At 51.6% G+C, this 17,022-nt stretch overlaps 1 protein-coding gene across 1 annotated transcript in view; it reads right to left on the bottom strand.

The window, feature by feature from the left end:
- LOC140403138 (vascular cell adhesion protein 1-like) overlaps positions 1-17,022 on the bottom strand; it is a 320,011-nt gene that overhangs the window by 110,222 nt on the left and 192,767 nt on the right. Inside the window, exon 2 of the mRNA XM_072490802.1 lies at positions 2,200-2,472. Coding sequence (XP_072346903.1) covers positions 2,200-2,472 — 273 coding nt within the window. The remainder of the gene's footprint in view (positions 1-2,199; positions 2,473-17,022) is intronic.

Genomic DNA, 17,022 nt, shown 5'->3' with positions numbered 1-17,022 from the left:
AACAGCAGTGCGACCGTGTGCACGCAGCTTGCTGTCTGCACTGGGAGAGCAGGGGAAACAGCAGGACAACGTGTGCACGCAGCTTGCTGTCTGCACTGGGAGAGCAGGGGAAACAGCAGTACGACCGTGTACACGCAGCTTGCTGTCTGCACTGGGAGAGCAGGGGAAACAGCAGGACAACGTGTGCACGCAGCTTGCTGTCTGCACTGGGAGAGCAGGGGAAACAGCAGTACGACCGTGTGCATGCAGCTTGCTGTCTGCACTGGGAGAGCAGGGGAAACAGCAGTACGACCGTGTGCACGCAGCTTGCTGTCTGCACTGGGAGAGCAGGGGAAACAGCAGTACGACCGTGTGCATGCAGCTTGCTGTCTGCACTGGGAGAGCAGGGGAAACAGCAGGACAACGTGTGCACGCAGCTTGCTGTCTGCACTGGGAGAGCAGGGGAAACAGCTGTACGACCGTGTGCACGCAGCTTGCTGTCTGCACTGGGAGAGCAGGGGAAACAGCAGTGCGTCCGTGTGCACGCAGCTTGCTGTCTGCACTGGGAGAGCAGGGGAAACAGCAGTGCGTCCGTGTGCACGCAGCTTGCTGTCTGCACTGGGAGAGCAGAGGAAACAGCAGTGCGACCGTGTGCACGCAGCTTGCTGTCTGCACTGGGAGAGCAGGGGAAACAGCAGGACAACGTGTGCACGCAGCTTGCTGTCTGCACTGGGAGAGCAGGGGAAACAGCAGTGCGTCCGTGTGCACGCAGCTTGCTGTCTGCACTGGGAGAGCAGGGGAAACAGCAGTACGACCGTGTGCACGCAGCTTGCTGTCTGCACTGGGAGAGCAGGGGAAACTGCAGTACGACCGTGTGCACGCAGCTTGCTGTCTGCACTGGGAGAGCAGAGGAAACAGCAGTACGACCGTGTGCACGCAGCTTGCTGTCTGCACTGGGAGAGCAGGGGAAACAGCAGGACAACGTGTGCACGCAGCTTGCTGTCTGCACTGGGAGAGCAGGGGAAACAGCAGTACGACCGTGTGCACGCAGCTTGCTGTCTGCACTGGGAGAGCAGGGGAAACAGCAGTACGACCGTGTGCATGCAGCTTGCTGTCTGCACTGGGAGAGCAGGGGAAACAGCAGTGCGGCCGTGTGCATGCAGCTTGCTGTCTGCACTGGGAGAGCAGGGGAAACAGCAGGACAACGTGTGCACGCAGCTTGCTGTCTGCACTGGGAGAGCAGAGGAAACAGCAGTACGACCGTGTACACGCAGCTTGCTGTCTGCACTGGGAGAGCAGGGGAAACAGCAGTACGACCGTGTGCACGCAGCTTGCTGTCTGCACTGGGAGAGCAGGGGAAACAGCAGGACAACGTGTGCACGCAGCTTGCTGTCTGCACTGGGAGAGCAGAGGAAACAGCAGTACGACCGTGTACACGCAGCTTGCTGTCTGCACTGGGAGAGCAGGGGAAACAGCAGTACGACCGTGTACACGCAGCTTGCTGTCTGCACTGGGAGAGCAGAGGAAACAGCAGTACGACCGTGTACACGCAGCTTGCTGTCTGCACTGGGAGAGCAGGGGAAACTGCAGGACAACGTGTGCACGCAGCTTGCTGTCTGCACTGGGAGAGCAGGGGAAACAGCAGTGCGTCCGTGTACACGCAGCTTGCTGTCTGCACTGGGAGAGCAGGGGAAACAGCAGGACAACGTGTGCACGCAGCTTGCTGTCTGCACTGGGAGAGCAGGGGAAACAGCAGTACGACCGTGTGCACGCAGCTTGCTGTCTGCACTGGGAGAGCAGGGGAAACAGCAGTACGACCGTGTGCACGCAGCTTGCTGTCTGCACTGGGAGAGCAGAGGAAACAGCAGTACGACCGTGTGCACGCAGCTTGCTGTCTGCACTGGGAGAGCAGGGGAAACAGCAGTACGACCGTGTGCACGCAGCTTGCTGTCTGCACTGGGAGAGCAGGGGAAACAGCAGGACAACGTGTGCACGCAGCTTGCTGTCTGCACTGGGAGAGCAGGGGAAACAGCAGTGCGACCGGGTGCACGCAGCTTGCTGTCTGCACTGGGAGAGCAGAGGATTTGACACTCACTGTTGTATACAGAGAAGAGGTTCCCTGATTGGCCCACTAATCAGGAAATTCGTATTCCGATTGGCCAGTCTCAAAGGTTTGGTGTAAGTCATTACATGTATGTTGATAGAAGAGTTTTTACTTACTGTATACGGCCGTATTGTATTTGCTCGTATTGGTCATCCGATTGCCAAACTCTTGGCATTGTACAAGACATGTCACTTTCACAGACCATGACTGGATACTTGAGAAATAAACTGCTCGCCATTGAGCACCGTGTGATTCCTGATAAGGCCGTATTGCTTCCAATATTATTGTATTATTTGCACATGTTGTACTGCAGTTCGCTGTCAAAGAGTCTCCAAATGCCACAGCTCGGGGGTTTGCAGTGATCTGTTCCTCAAATCTAACGATAATGTCTGTCGAGTAAACAACACATAGGAATTGTAGGGATTTGGAATTCATTTAGAACAAGTACAATTGTGAACAAATCCCAAAATCTTTTAAAAGGGGAAATATTGTTGAGGATGGAAAACTGAAATCAAAAGGACAGATTCTGGAAATAGTCATCAGTTCAGACAGCATCTGTGGAGAGAAACAGTTTACAGCCAATGACCTTTCATCAGCAGTGGACCATTCATTGCTTGGCTCTTTCATTTCAATCTTAAATAGCTTCAGTGTATTTCTGACCAAACAGGATTATGAAGAGTCAAGTGGCATCTGTGCCCAGGGTGCAGGAAGGCATTGCACCCTGGAGAAGAATGGCCAACATCATTCATTCAAACCTCCAAATCTTCCAAGGGGCTTTCAAACAAACTGAGCAGACCCCTGGGAAAGGGGCATCACGTTACCCACACATTTGATAGAATTTACAGTGCAGAAGGAGGCCATTTGGCCCATCGAGTCTGCATCGCTTCTTGGAAAGAGCATCCTACCTAAGCCCACACATCCACCATATACCCAAAACGCAGAACCCCCAATTTTGGACACTGCAATTTATCATTGGCCAATCCACTTAACCTGCACATCTTTGGACTGTGGGGGGAAACCGGAGCACCCGGAGGAAACCCACGCAGACACGGGGAGAACGTGCAGACTCCGCACAGACAGTGACCCAGCGGGGAATCGAACCTGGGACCCTGGAGCTGTGAAGCAACTGTGCTAACCACTGTGCTACCATGCTGCCTGAAAGCTTTCAGCATCCCAGTGCTTCTTTCGTTCATCAGTCTGATAGCTGCACTGAACTTTCTGCTTCAGTCTCGGGTGGTCATCTGAGAGACGTCACACATTACCTGTAAAATTGTAGAGTGGAATTCCTTTCTGCTCTTGGTGATGAGAGGGTGTTTCAAAAAGTGAGAGGAGGTTCTATAGACACCTTCATTTCAGGGATTCCCCAAAGCCTTTCTCCCTGCTGCCTGGCCACGTGACAAAGTTAAAGAAGTGGGTTTGCCTTCTGAACAGGGCATTGACCAGGTAAATCCGTACTCACTGTCCTCTAATAGGGATTCCCCTCGATCTGCTCGTATAGAGAAAAAATCATTTATTTGACAACAGGTGAACTTTATTGCCACAGTAAGTGCTGAAATCCAAGTGAACTACATTAACTGCACTACCCTCATCTACACACTTAGCCAAAAAATTCAATCAAATTTGTTAGGCATTACCTCCCTCTGACAAAGCCATGCTGACTATTCCTGATCAAGCCTTGCCTCTCCAAGTGGAAATTGATTCTCTCCTTCAGAATTATCTGCAACAATTTCCCCACCACTGACGTGAGACTCAAAGGTCTGTAGTTCCCTACAGCCTTTCTTAAATAGTGGGATACATTCACGGTTCTCCAGTCCTCTGGCACCAAATTAATAATTTGGATCAGGGCCCCTGCAATCTCCTCCCTCGCCCTCCCAAAGCAACCTGGGTCACAATTCGTCCGGACCTGGAGATTTCTCCACTTTTAAGCCTGCCCTCAATACCTTGTCCCTCCCGATGATAACTTGCTCAATAACCTCACAGTCTCTCTCCCCAAGTTCCAGATCTGCCTCCTCATTCTCTTGGGTGCAGACAGATGTGAAATATTCATTTAACAACCTACCAATCCCTCTGGCTCCACCCACAGATTTCCCCACTGGTCCTTAATGGACCCTACTGTTATCCTCTTCCCGTTGATATACTTATAGAATATCTTGGGATGTTCCCTACTTTTACCAGCTAGAGATTCGTCATAGTGCCTCTTTGGTCTCCTAATTGCTTTCTTAAGCTCCATCCTGCACTTTTTGTACTCCACAAATGCCTTTGTTGATTTGCTCCCCTTGTACTTATTGAAAGCCTCTCTCTTCCTTCGCATTGTATCCTGAATCTCTCTGGTCATCCATGGTTCTCTGGGCTTCTCCTTCCTATTACCCTAGAGGGAACATGTTGGGCCTGTACCCTCCCCATTTCCTCTTTGAACACCCCCCACTGCTCTTCTGTAGATCTCCCCACCAGTAACATGTTCCAATCTACCTTGGCTAAATCCTGCCTTATTTTACTAAAGTCTGCTCTCCCCCAGTCCAAAACCTTTTACTGCAATTTGTCTATTTCCTTGCCCATCACAAACTTAAATTGCCCTTGTTGTGGTCACTATCACTTAAATGCTCCCCCACCGTCACATCAACCACCGGTCCGACTTCATTCCCCAGAATTAGGTCTAGCACTGCACCATCTGTCATGATATTCAAACACACACATCATGATAGACACACCAACAGACAAATCAGATCACACAACACCACAACCAATCACAGACAAAGACAGGAAACATATAAAAAGCACAAACATGACACCTGGTGGACAGTATTAGCTGGAGACGAGGACAAGGACAGACCTGCTACACGACACACTCAGGGAGACAGCACGTGCAGAGTATCCAGAACGAACTGTATATAAGAGTTAAAATAAAATAGAGTTGTACCACATACAACTGTGTTGGCTCAACTGTTCACCAGAGCACCCAACACCACATGGTAACAGGAGTGGATCGATACCTGCCGGCATACCTCAGTGTACAGAGACAACCAGCAGTGCCCAGGCAAAATGTTACAGCTCCCGGTTCCGCAGCCGCTCCAGTGCCACGGCGACCTCCGCGAAAACTGGCGGTGATTCCGGCAAGTGTTCGAATTGTTCCTGGTGGCAGCTGAACTCCAAGACTTGGATGATAGCGAAAAAATTGAATTTCTCCTCCCCATCGCCGGTGCAAGGGCAAGAGAAATATTCACAAGGCTCAGGTTCTTCAGGAGGCAGCAAAGGTACGATTACCAGGCAGTCCTGGACAAATTCTCCAAGGACAGTGAAGAAAACGCAATCCAATCGGCAAGTAAAGGTAAGAAAAGCGGCAGTACTCACCTCGTGGCCGGGATCCCGGAGCCCGAATTCCCAGAGGCCGAAATCCCGGGCCTGAGAGAGGGCTGGGTCGAGGTCGGCGGCCATCTTGCTAAAGGTATCACGCTAGCACAGTTGCGCGAGCAGTGCGCAGAACCGGAAGTTTCGTTTGCGTATGCGCGAGGTGCTGCGCATGCGCAGTCAATAAAACGGCCATCGGTAAAGGAACAGCGATCTGAGCATGCACAGTCGCTTCCTACGTGCTACATACCGAGCGTCAGGATGTCAGAGGCCCCAGACCGCACCAATTTAAAGGGGAAACGTCCCAAATCAAAAAAACAAAAATCTGTTAAAACAACCTTTCCTCACCTGGAATGACAGCACATTGCCGCAAATTGATCCAGGAGATGAATTTGACCTCGAAGAACCCTCCGACAAGCAGTTACCTACGCACAAGCCAATGATTCCGACCTCGAATACTTCGATGACGATCTTTACAGTGTTTCCGGACCTCGCGAGCCCAATGACAGCTCCGTGGTCCTAGACGACTACGACTCGGACGAACCTTTCGTGTTGCACATTGGCGGCCCCCACATTGAATCCGACGCAGATGCGGATTCATTTTTCGGATTTGAAGATCTTCAATCCAGCAGATATGACGTCCCAACTCATCAGTACCGGATGATGCTGCAGCCTGACATTAACAGACAGGGAGCGGTGCAAGCACACGGAGAGCGCCCTGCTGCCACACAGAGCGTGGTCCACGTCCCACTCAACGTTTCCGACTCTATGAAAGAAGACATGCAAGACTCCAGAGCGCAGTCCTCGCATGAACAAGAAGTGACTCCAGAGTCACAAGCCTCCACAGAGAGCTCGTGGACAGCCTCCACGATAGAAGCAACGCAAGACTCCAATGTGCGGTCCTTGCAGGAACAAGACCATGAGGGTCTAGCAACCTCTCCTGACCAACCAGCGGCAGACGATGCAAGTCTGCCATGCTCACGTGAACAGCAAGAAGGCTATAACAGCCTACCATGCTCCACTACACAGCAGCATGACCATGACGGTCTCTCATGCTACAATGAAAGGCACAGCGCTGATGACTGTTCAAGCCCAACTGAAGACAAGCCAAAGGAATCGCCTCTTCCAAGCCCGAAGAAAAAAGGTTTATGCGCTGACCTTCAGGATCATTATAGCCGAACAGAGATTAATAATGCTGCACAGTCACAGAAGGATGCTGAGGATTTGCTAAAGAAATTACTTGAATGTTTAACTTGCAAGGAGCAGACTGAGAATTGCCAGTGTTTTAGTACGGATTGAAAAAATGGACAAGGCATTGATCCTCAGGTAATGGAAATAACACAACCTGAATCATACCTACAGCAGGGACAAATGTCTCCCTTCAACACAACGCTGCAAAGTCCCAACTTCGGAGACCAGCAGTTAGTCAGTAATGACTCTTCAAACCTTGAGGGGAACATTAATCGCATTGAACCTATACACACTCCACTGATAAATTAGCAGAACATTGGAGCAAGAATCCTGAGGACACCGACATCGAGTAGCCAGATAACGAATTTAAAACCTGCAGCAGTTTCAAGTGAACCAAGTGTGCTTTCCACTAATGGTGCAGATGCAGATAAGGTCGACCCGATTATCCATTGTACCACACTAACCCCAGTGATTAAGCAGTTATGTATGGGGAGTATAATGTGGGCAATTGAGAACAGTAAAAGAGAGACTGTGACCATGCCAGTCCCAGCAAAATCAGACCCAGAGACCATGAAGGCATGTACATTAAACAAAGATACATATGAGGTACCTGAGAAGAAAAGTGAAACGGAATGTTCTTTGGAAAATAGTACAATGTCGATAGAAACATTGGATCCTATATTCGAGACCATACATATGGGAGAATTTGGGGGTAATAAACAAGGTTCTGCAATGTCTGGGGGAAGATTTAAAATTCCAAAGAAGAAAAGCCCAAATGAAGGACAACGGCAAGACAATGACAGTCCACCGACATGGTGTGCACCACCAGATGAAAACTCTGACAATTCACCCAACCCTAGTGAACAGCAAGCTGCTAATGAGGATCTATCCACGGGATGTGAGACGAGTGACGACAGCATCCCACTTCCCATGCAAAAGGTGCAAGGTGACAGACCTCGCCTAGTGCGTACCGAGGCACTCGACGATCACGGTGGGACCACTGACGACTGCGGTGGCGGCACACCGCTTCCACCCTCGATGGCTCGAGCCTCTCCACTGGTCGGTGCATTCCTGCATGTTCCGACTCCAGAAGTGCAGCTTCAGGGAATCTCGGCTGCCTCCAGTGAACCTGTTGGGACTCCGGATGGGGGGCATCGACGGAAGGCAGACCGGACTCCAGATGGGGAGCAGCCAAGCGCCGACTCTGATTCGCGCACGCCAGACCTTGCTCCGGACGGGCGGTGTCGCGGCCTCGGTGATGGCACGCTCAGGGTGACGGCGGATGCCACGGCGACAGGGAATGGATCGCGTGGCAGTCCCACTGGGTCGGCAGTGGCGACCAGCACCGGCGGCCCAAGACGGACACACCAATTCGCGCCATCGCCAGACGTTGATGCGAGCAACAATTCTCTCTCCAAGGCGACATGCTTCGACGTTCCTCTGCGGAGTCGCCCTTCCAGCACAGCAGGTGGCCGGAACCAGCGTGCACGGTCTCGGCCAACTTCCACATCTGGCACAGTCATCGCCTTGCATGACATTAGTGATGGTGCCTCTTCAATGGCAACGACCCATCGGCTACAAGATGCCGTCCACCACAAACATAAAAAGAAAAAAGACTCCACCTTGTTCCTGGCATGCAGGGCGGATGGATTGGTGCGTAGGCGCAATCAGCGAGCTTTGCGCCGCCTTCCACGCTCGCAACTGAACCGTACGCACACGCCGGATCCTCCACTGGTTCCCAAGGATGACTTTGTGGAGATGCCACGGATCATGCCCCTTCCATCACCACCCGTGACCAGGCCACAGCAGCTAAAATCCTCCCCATGCAGAAGCTAAGGCTGTTTCTGGGACCTTGCCGTCTGTCAAATCCAGGGCAAACTTTATTGAAGCAGACAAGTATTTTCTCCCTTTTGAGTTGGCATGCCAGTCGAAATGTCCCCGCATAGTCAGCACATCATCTGACTGTTTACAGAAATTAATTGATAGAATTATAGAGACAATATGTGGTTGTTCTCAAGGACCACAAACCGACCAAGGTGTTCAGTTGCGGATAATTAAGGCCTCACTAACTACAGTAACATCTCAGCACATAGAAATACCAGAAGGATCTGTGTTACAGGCTGTTAGAACGCACCACAATATACACCTGGCCAGCAAAAAAACGTAGTAAACCAAACCACAGCCAAGGCAACACTAACAAAGATGTTGAATGTTGTATTTGCACGAATGAAAAACCAAGCACTGCACGAAGTACAACAAATGGTAAAGTAGAGACTTCGGCAACAGCATCACCTCCAACAGTCCAAGGTGAACCAGTGTGAACCCAAATCTCCACAGCTGAACCGGCTTGAGGACCAGCCCATTCTTGAGGCGGTCACCCATTAGACTGGACTTATAACGCTGTTCATACGTTCAAAAAGTCAAACACTTCTGTATTATAACCTGTTGTTGTTTATCGTTCCAGATATCGTCTGACCGGACCACTGTTCAAGTTGTTTTTTTTTCTCTCGCATTCATGTTTTGTTATGGTACAACCTTGTTAGTGTGACGCACCCGACATCGCCCCATGTAAATAGTTACGTCATATTCACACGCTGTACACAACACACACACACACACACTCTTAGATGCACTCACGACACAATTATATTTATAACCACATAGGCACATATCTTTGTAAAAAGGGAGGATGTCATGATATTCAAACACACACATCATGATAGACACACCAACAGACAAATCAGAACACACAACACCACAACCAATCACAGACAAAGACAGGAAACATATAAAAAGCACAAAAACGACACCTGGTGGACAGTATTAGCTGGAGACGAGGACAAGGACAGACCTGCTACACGACACACTCAGGGAGACAGCACGTGCAGAGTATCCAGAACGAACTGTATATAAGAGTTAAAATAAAATAGAGTTGTACCACATACAACTGTTGGCTCATCTGTGCACCAGAGCACCCAACACCACACCATCCTTTGTTGGACCCTCCACATGTTGAACTAAAATGTTCTCTTGTATACATTTTATGAATTCTGCTCCATCTATCCCTTAACACAGTGCCTATCCCAGTTAATGTTGGGAAAGTTGAAATCACCCACTATAATTATTTGTACACACTTTTGCAAATTGTGCACATATTTGCTCCTCAATTTCCTGCTGACTATCTGGGGGTCTATAATAAACACCTAGCAATGTGGCTGTCCCTTTTTTATTCCGAAGCTCTACCCACAAGGCTTCATACAACGCCACCCCAAGATATCATTTTGATTTGATTTATTGTCACATGTACCGAAGTCCAGTGAAAAGTATGTTTCTGCGGCCGAGGGAACGTACACAGTACGTACACAGTAGACACAAGAATAATCAACAGAGAACATTGACAAATGGTACATCGACAAACAGTGATTGGTTGCAGAGCAGAACAAGGGGCCAAACAAAGCAAATACATGAGCAAGAGCAGCATAGGGCATCGTGAATAGTGTTCTTACAGGGAACAGATCAGTCCGAGGGAGAGTCGTTGAGGAGTCTTGTAGCTCTGGGGAAGAAGCTGTTCCTGTGTCTGGATGTGCGGGTCTTCAGACTTCTGTATCTTCTGCCTGATGGAAGGGTCTGGAAGAAGGCAAGGCCTGGGTGGGAGGGGTCTCTGATAATGCTGTCTGCCTTCCTGAGGCAGCGGGAGGTGGAGACAGAATCAATGTGGGGGTGGTAAGCGTGTGTGATGCGTTGGGCTGAGTTCACCACACTCTGCAGTTTCTTGCGATCTTGGGCCGAGCAGTTGCCATACCAGGCTGTGATGCAGCCATTTAGGATGCTCTCTATGGCATATCTGTAGCACACGCTCTCCTTACTGCAGTAATTGACTCCTTAACTAATAGTGCAATGCCTCCCCCTCTTTTGCCCCATCCCCTGTCCATCCTGAATATTCTGTATCCCGGGATGTTAAGCTGCCAATCCTGCCCCTCCCTCAACCACGTCTCCGTGATGGCTACTGTATCAGAATCTCTCATGTCTACCCTCGCCCTTAAGTCATCAGTTTTACCTGTGATACTCCGGGCATTAAAGCAGAGGCCATTCAGCCTTGTCTTACTCTCCTAATCTCCAGGTAGATTCATAGAGGTCTACAACACAGAGAAGGCCCTTCGGCCCATCACCATGGAGTGAAAAAATAGAACCAGAGTCTAGACTTTATACATTGGCAAGTTTTTATTCACAAAAAGTGTGGATTTAATATCTGATACATTGCCCACTCCCCCACACAGTCACTGTAACCCCACCTAACCAATACATCCCTGGACACTAAGGGCAGTTTATCTTGGCCAATCCACCCAACCTGCACAGTTTTGGACTGTGGGAGGAAACCGGAGCACCCGGAGGAAACCCACGCAGTCACGGGGAGAACGTGCAGACTCCACACAGGCAAACAGTCATCTGAGGTGGGAATCGAACCCGGGTCCCTGGCGCTGTAAGGTAACAGTGCTAGCCACTGTGCCACCCAATCAATATAACTGTTCAATATCTGAACTAAAGATTAACAATTGACTTTTGTAATTAAACTGAACACCTTAACGGTCTGTTGTAGCTTGTTTTCTTTTTTCACAAACATTATTCACGATATAGCTTGGCTGGTGAGTTCAAAGAAGAGTGCAGGAGGACTTCCAACTGCGGCGATGACCAGCTAAGCCGCACGTTTCGGCGGCTCCAGCTCGAATGGACCTTCAGGCTCTTTTAAGAGCCCCAACGGGGAATTTTTTCGGGACGAAACCCGGTGTGGGGTGAGACAACAGGGAGTCCCCCCCCCCCAGCGGAAAAGAAAAATATTGGCGGCGGCGGCCAGATCGCGAAGAATCCTCGAGGGCAGCGGCAGAAGGAAAAAGGAGCAAGATGGCGGCGGAGGGAGCCCAGGCGACATGGAGGCCGGACCAAGACAAATTTTTGAGACGGTGTGTGGAGCTGCTTAAGAAGGAGGTGCTGGCCCCGATGCTACAGGCAATTGAGGGGCTTAAGGAGACACAAAAGGCCCAGGAGATGGAGCTCCGTGTGGTGAAGCAGAAGGTGACGGACAACGAGGACGAGATCCTGGGCCTGGCGGTCAAAACGCAGACGCACGAGGCGCTCCATAAGAAGTGCACCGAAAGGATTGAAGTCCTGGAAAACAGATCACGGAGAAAGAACCTCCGGATCCTGGGCCTCCCCGAGGGAGTGGAAGGAGCTGCTGGCGGGGCTTACGTGAGTACGATGCTACGCTCGCTAATGGGAGCTGAGGCCCCCTCGGGCCCCTTGGAAGTGGAAGGGGCCCATCGGGTCCCTGCGAGGAGACCAAAGGCGGGAGAACCACCTAGGGCGACGATCGTGCGATTTCACCGCTTCAATGACAGAGAGGTGGTTCTGAGATGGGCCAAGAAGGTACGAAGTAGTAGATGGGAGAATGCGGTGATACGGGTGTATCAGGATTGGAGTGCGGAGGTGGCGAGAAGGAGGGCGAGCTTCAATCGAGCCAAGGAGGTGCTGCACAAGAAGAAAGTGAAGTTCGGGATGTTGCAGCTGGTGCGACTGTGGGTCACGCACCAGGAGAGGCATCACTACTTCGAAACGGCGGAAGAAGCATGGACCTTCATTAAAAACGAGAAACTGGATCAGAACTGAGGGACTGATGTTGGAGGGGAAACGACAATGCTGATGTATATAGAGATATAAATTGGGGATGGGGGGACATTGAGAAATGTGGGCGCCGGTGGGGGGGAAGAAGAGACACAGGCGGGGATGGGGAATGGGAGTGGGACGGTAGGGGGAGCTGCACCATGAGGGGCGGGATGGTTCTAGAGAATGCGGGGTTTCTTTTTCTCTTTCCCACGTCAGAAAGATGATGGCGGGAAGATAGGCGCAAGGTGGATGGGAGTTCCTCACATGGGGGGGTCAAGGAGAGAGCGGGAGAAGCCGGGGTCACTTGAAGTCAGCTGACTTTCGGAAGCAATATGGGGGGAGTAACCATGCTAGACGGGGATCTAGCGGGGGGGGGGAGGGGGGGGGGATAACTGGGTTGCTGCTGCGGAGATCGAAAGGGAGCTGGTAAAAGAAAAGGTGGTCGGGGCGGGAATGCGTCGCCTGGGGGACGGATGGGTGCGCGGAACCAGGACGTGGGACTGGCCCAGAGAGGGTGAAGGCTAGTCGACAGGGGAGGGGGGCGGGCAGCCCCCCAATCCGGCTGATCACGTGGAATGTGAGAGGCCTAAATGGGCCGATTAAGAGGGCCCGAGTGCTCGCGCACTTAAAAGGACTGAAGGCAGGCGTGGCCATGCTTCAGGAGACGCACCTGAAGGTGGCGGACCAGGTTAGGTTAAGGAAAGGATGGGTGGGACAGGTGTTCCACTCGGGGCTGGACGCAAAGAATAGGGGGCTGGCGATATTGGTGGGGAAACGGGTGTCATTCGAGGCTAGGAACATTGTAGCAGACAGCGGAGGCAGATATGTGATGGTGAGCGGCAGACTGCAGGGAATGGAGGTCGTGTTGGTTAACGTATATGCCCCGAATTGGGATGATGCGGGATTTATGAGGCGGATGCTGGGACGTATCCCGGACCGGGAGGTAGGAAACCTGATAATGGGGGGGGGACTTCAACACCGTGTTGGACCCAGGGTTAGATAGATCTAGATCTAGGACCGGAAGAAGGCCGGCAGCGGTTAAGGTGCTTAAGGGGTTTATGGACCAAATGGGGGGAGTGGATCCGTGGCGATTTGCTAGGCCGCTGGCCAAAGAGTTCTCCTTCTTCTCCCATGTCCATAAGGTGTACTCCCGGATAGATTTCTTCGTTTTGGGAAGGTCAATGATATCGAGGGTGGAAGGAACTGAGTACTCAGCCATAGCTGTTTCAGAGCATGCCCCACACTGGGTGGACCTGGAACTAGGAGAGGAGAGGGAGCAGCGTCCACTCTGGCGACTGGATGTGGGATTATTGGCGGATGAGGGAGGCTGCGGAAGGGTGCGGGGAAGTATCGAAAGGTACCTGGAGGCCAACGATGATGGGGAGGTCCGAGTAAGAGTAGTATGGGAGGCACTAAAAGCGGTGGTCAGGGGAGAGTTGATCTCCATCAGGGCTCACAAGGGGAAAACGGAGGCCAAAGAAAGGGAAAGATTACTGGGGGAGATTCTGAGGGTAGATAAAAAATATGCGGAGGCCCCGGATGAAGGACTATACAGGGAGAGGCGACGACTCCAGATGGAGTTCGACCTGCTGACCACAGGGAGGACAGAGGCACAGTGGAGGAAGGCACAGGGGATGAGATATGAATATGGGGAAAAGGCGAGTCGCCTGTTGGCCCACTAGCTTCGAAAGAGGACAGCGGCGAAGGAGATAGGGGGAGGTAGGGATGAAACGGGAGCCATGATGCGGAGAGCAGGGAAGATAAACGAGGTGTTTAAGACCTTTTATGAGAGGTTATATAGGTCCCAACCCCCGGAGGGAAAAGAGGGGATGCAGCAGTTTCTGGACCAACTAAGGTTCCTGAAGGTGGAGGAGCAGGAGGTGGCAGGTCTGGGGGCGCCAATTGGGGTGGACGAGGTGACCAAAGGGCTGGGGAACATGCAGGCAGGGTAGGTCCCGGGACCAGACGGGTTCCCAGTGGAATTCTATAGAAAATATGTGGACTTGTTGGTCCCGCTGCTGGTAAGGATCTTTAACGAGGCCAGAGAAGGGGGGACCCTACCCCCGACAAAGTCGGAGGCGACGATATCACTAATCTTGAGGCGAGATAAAGATCCGCTGCAGTGCGGGTCCTATTGGCCTATCTCATTGCTAAATGTGGACGCCAAGTTGTTGGCAAAGGTGCTGGCAACAAGGATAGAGGATTGTGTCCCGGGGGTGGTGCACGAAGACCAGACAGGGTTCGTAAAGGGGAGACAATTGAATGTCAACGTGCGACGGCTATTGGGAGTGATAATGATGCCCCCAGTGGAGGGGGAGGCAGAGATCGTGGCGGCATTGGATGCAGAGAAGGCATTTGATAGGGTAGAGTGGGAGTATCTATGGGAGGTGCTGAGGAGGTTCGGGTTCGGGGACGGGTTTTTCAGCTGGGTTAAACTCTTCTATGGGGCCCCAATGGCAAGTGTAGTCACAAATCGGCAAAGGTCGGAGTATTTTCGACTACACAGGGGAACAAGACAGGGGGGCCCGCTATCCCCATTACTGTTCGCGCTGGCAATTGAACCACTGGCCATAGCGCTGAGAGACTCCAGGAAATTGAGAGGGGTGATTAGAGGGGGAGAGGAACACCGAGTGTCACTCTATGCGGATGACCTACTGCTGTATGTGGCGGATCCAGTGGGGGGGATGACAGAGGTCGTGCAGATATTGAGGGAGTTTGGAGATTTCTCGGGATATAGGCGTAACATGGGAAAGAGTGAGCTTTTCGTGATACACCCTGGGGACCAGAGTAGAGGGATAGATGGCCTACCACTAAGGAGAGTGGAAAGAAACTTCCGATACCTGGGGATTCAGATAGCCAGGGGCTGGGGAACCTTACACAGACTCAATCTGACTCGGCTGGTGGAACAAATGGAAGAGGGTTTCAAAAGGTGGGACATGCAGCCGCTGTCACTGGCGGGCAGAGTGCAGGCGATTAAGATGATGGTCCTCCCGAGGTTCCTATTTGTGTTCCAATGTCTCCCTATATTGATCACTAAGGCCTTTTTCAAAAAAATAGATAGGAGCATCATGAGCTTCATGTGGGCAGGGAAGGCCCCGAGGGTAAGGAGGGGGTTCCTACAACGTAGCAGAGACAGAGGGGGACTGGCGTTGCCGAATTTGGGCGACTACTATTGGGCCGCCAACGTGGCGATGATTCGTAAATGGATGATAGAGGGAGAGGGAGCGGCGTGGAAAAGGTTGGAGATTAAGTCCTGCAAAGGGACGAGCTTAAAAGCGCTGGTGACGGCGCCACCACCGCTCTCCCCGAAAAAGTTTACCACAAACCCAGTGGTGGCGGCAACATTAAGTATCTGGGGGCAATGTAGGCGACAGAGGAGTGTGCTGGGAGCCTTGGTGTGGTCCCCGATCAGGAACAACCATAGGTTTGCCCCAGGGAGGCTGGACGGAGGGTTCCAGAGCTGGCACCGGGCAGGAATCAGGAGAGTGGGAGACTTATTTATAGATGGGACGTTTGCGAGTTTGGGAGCGCTAGAGGAAAAGTATGAGCTGCCCCTGGGAAATATCTTTAGGTATATGCAGGTGAGAGCGTTCACGAGACAACTGGTGAGGGAATTTCCGCTGCTTCCGACACAAGGGATCCAGGATCGAGTGCTTTCGGGGGTGTGGGTCGGGGAGGGCAAAGTGTCCGAAATATACCGGGAGATGAGAGAAGAGGGGGAGGAGCTGGTAGACAAACTGAAGGGAAAATGGGAAGAAGAGCTCGGGGAGGAGATTGAGGAGGGTTTGTGGGCTGATGCCCTAAGTAGGGTAAATTCCTCTTCCTTGTGTGCCAGGCTTAGCCTGGTCCAATTTAAGGTGCTACATAGAGCACACATAACGGGAGGGAGGTTGAGCAGGTTCTTCGGAGTGGAGGACAAGTGCGGGAGGTGCGGGGGAAGCCCGGCGAACCACACACATATGTTTTGGTCGTGTCCGGCACTGGAGGGGAGTGACGGGAGTGATCTCGAAGGTGGTGAAGGTCCGGGTCAAGCCAAGCTGGGGGTTAGCTATATTTGGGGTAGCGGATGAGCCGGGAGTGCAGGAGACGAAAGAGGCCGATATTGTGGCCTTTGCGTCCCTAGTAGCCCAGCGTAGGATTCTACTCATGTGGAAGGAGGCGAAACCCCCCGGACTGGAGGCCTGGATAAACGATATGGCGGGGTTCATAAAACTGGAGGGGATGAAGTTTGCGCTGAGAGGATCGGCTCAAGGGTTCACCAGGCGGTGGCAACCGTTCCTCGACTATCAGCGGAACGTTCGGGGGAAGATAGATAGCCAGCAGCAGCAGCCCGGGGGGGGGGGGGGGGGGGGGTATAGTGTTTGTGTTCTAGATGGGGAGAGGGGGTGGGGGAGCATTACTTTGTGTTATTTGGTTAGTTTACTATATTATTTAAACAATGTTACATAGCAGGTATCACGCTACCATTTTTGTTGATTTGTAAGGGGAAAATTGTGTTTGAAAACTTTAATAAAATATATATTTTTTTAAAAAGAAGAGTGCAGGAGGCCAGGCCAGGAGCTGCACCTGAAAGTAAGATGTCAACTTAGTCAACCTCCGAGATAGGACTCCTTGCATGCCAAACATAGGAATCAGTATGTGATAGAAAGAGTTAAGCAAGCCCACAAATAATGTACCAGATCAAAGCTCTGTAATCCTGCAACATCCAGTCGTGAAATTAAACAACTAATTCATACTCAACAGAG

The sequence above is a fragment of the Scyliorhinus torazame genome, chromosome 27, assembly GCF_047496885.1.
Source record: "Scyliorhinus torazame isolate Kashiwa2021f chromosome 27, sScyTor2.1, whole genome shotgun sequence".
Classification (NCBI taxonomy): domain Eukaryota; kingdom Metazoa; phylum Chordata; class Chondrichthyes; order Carcharhiniformes; family Scyliorhinidae; genus Scyliorhinus; species Scyliorhinus torazame.
Note: the sequence above shows the minus strand (reverse complement) of the source record. Positions and strands in the feature narration are given on the sequence as shown.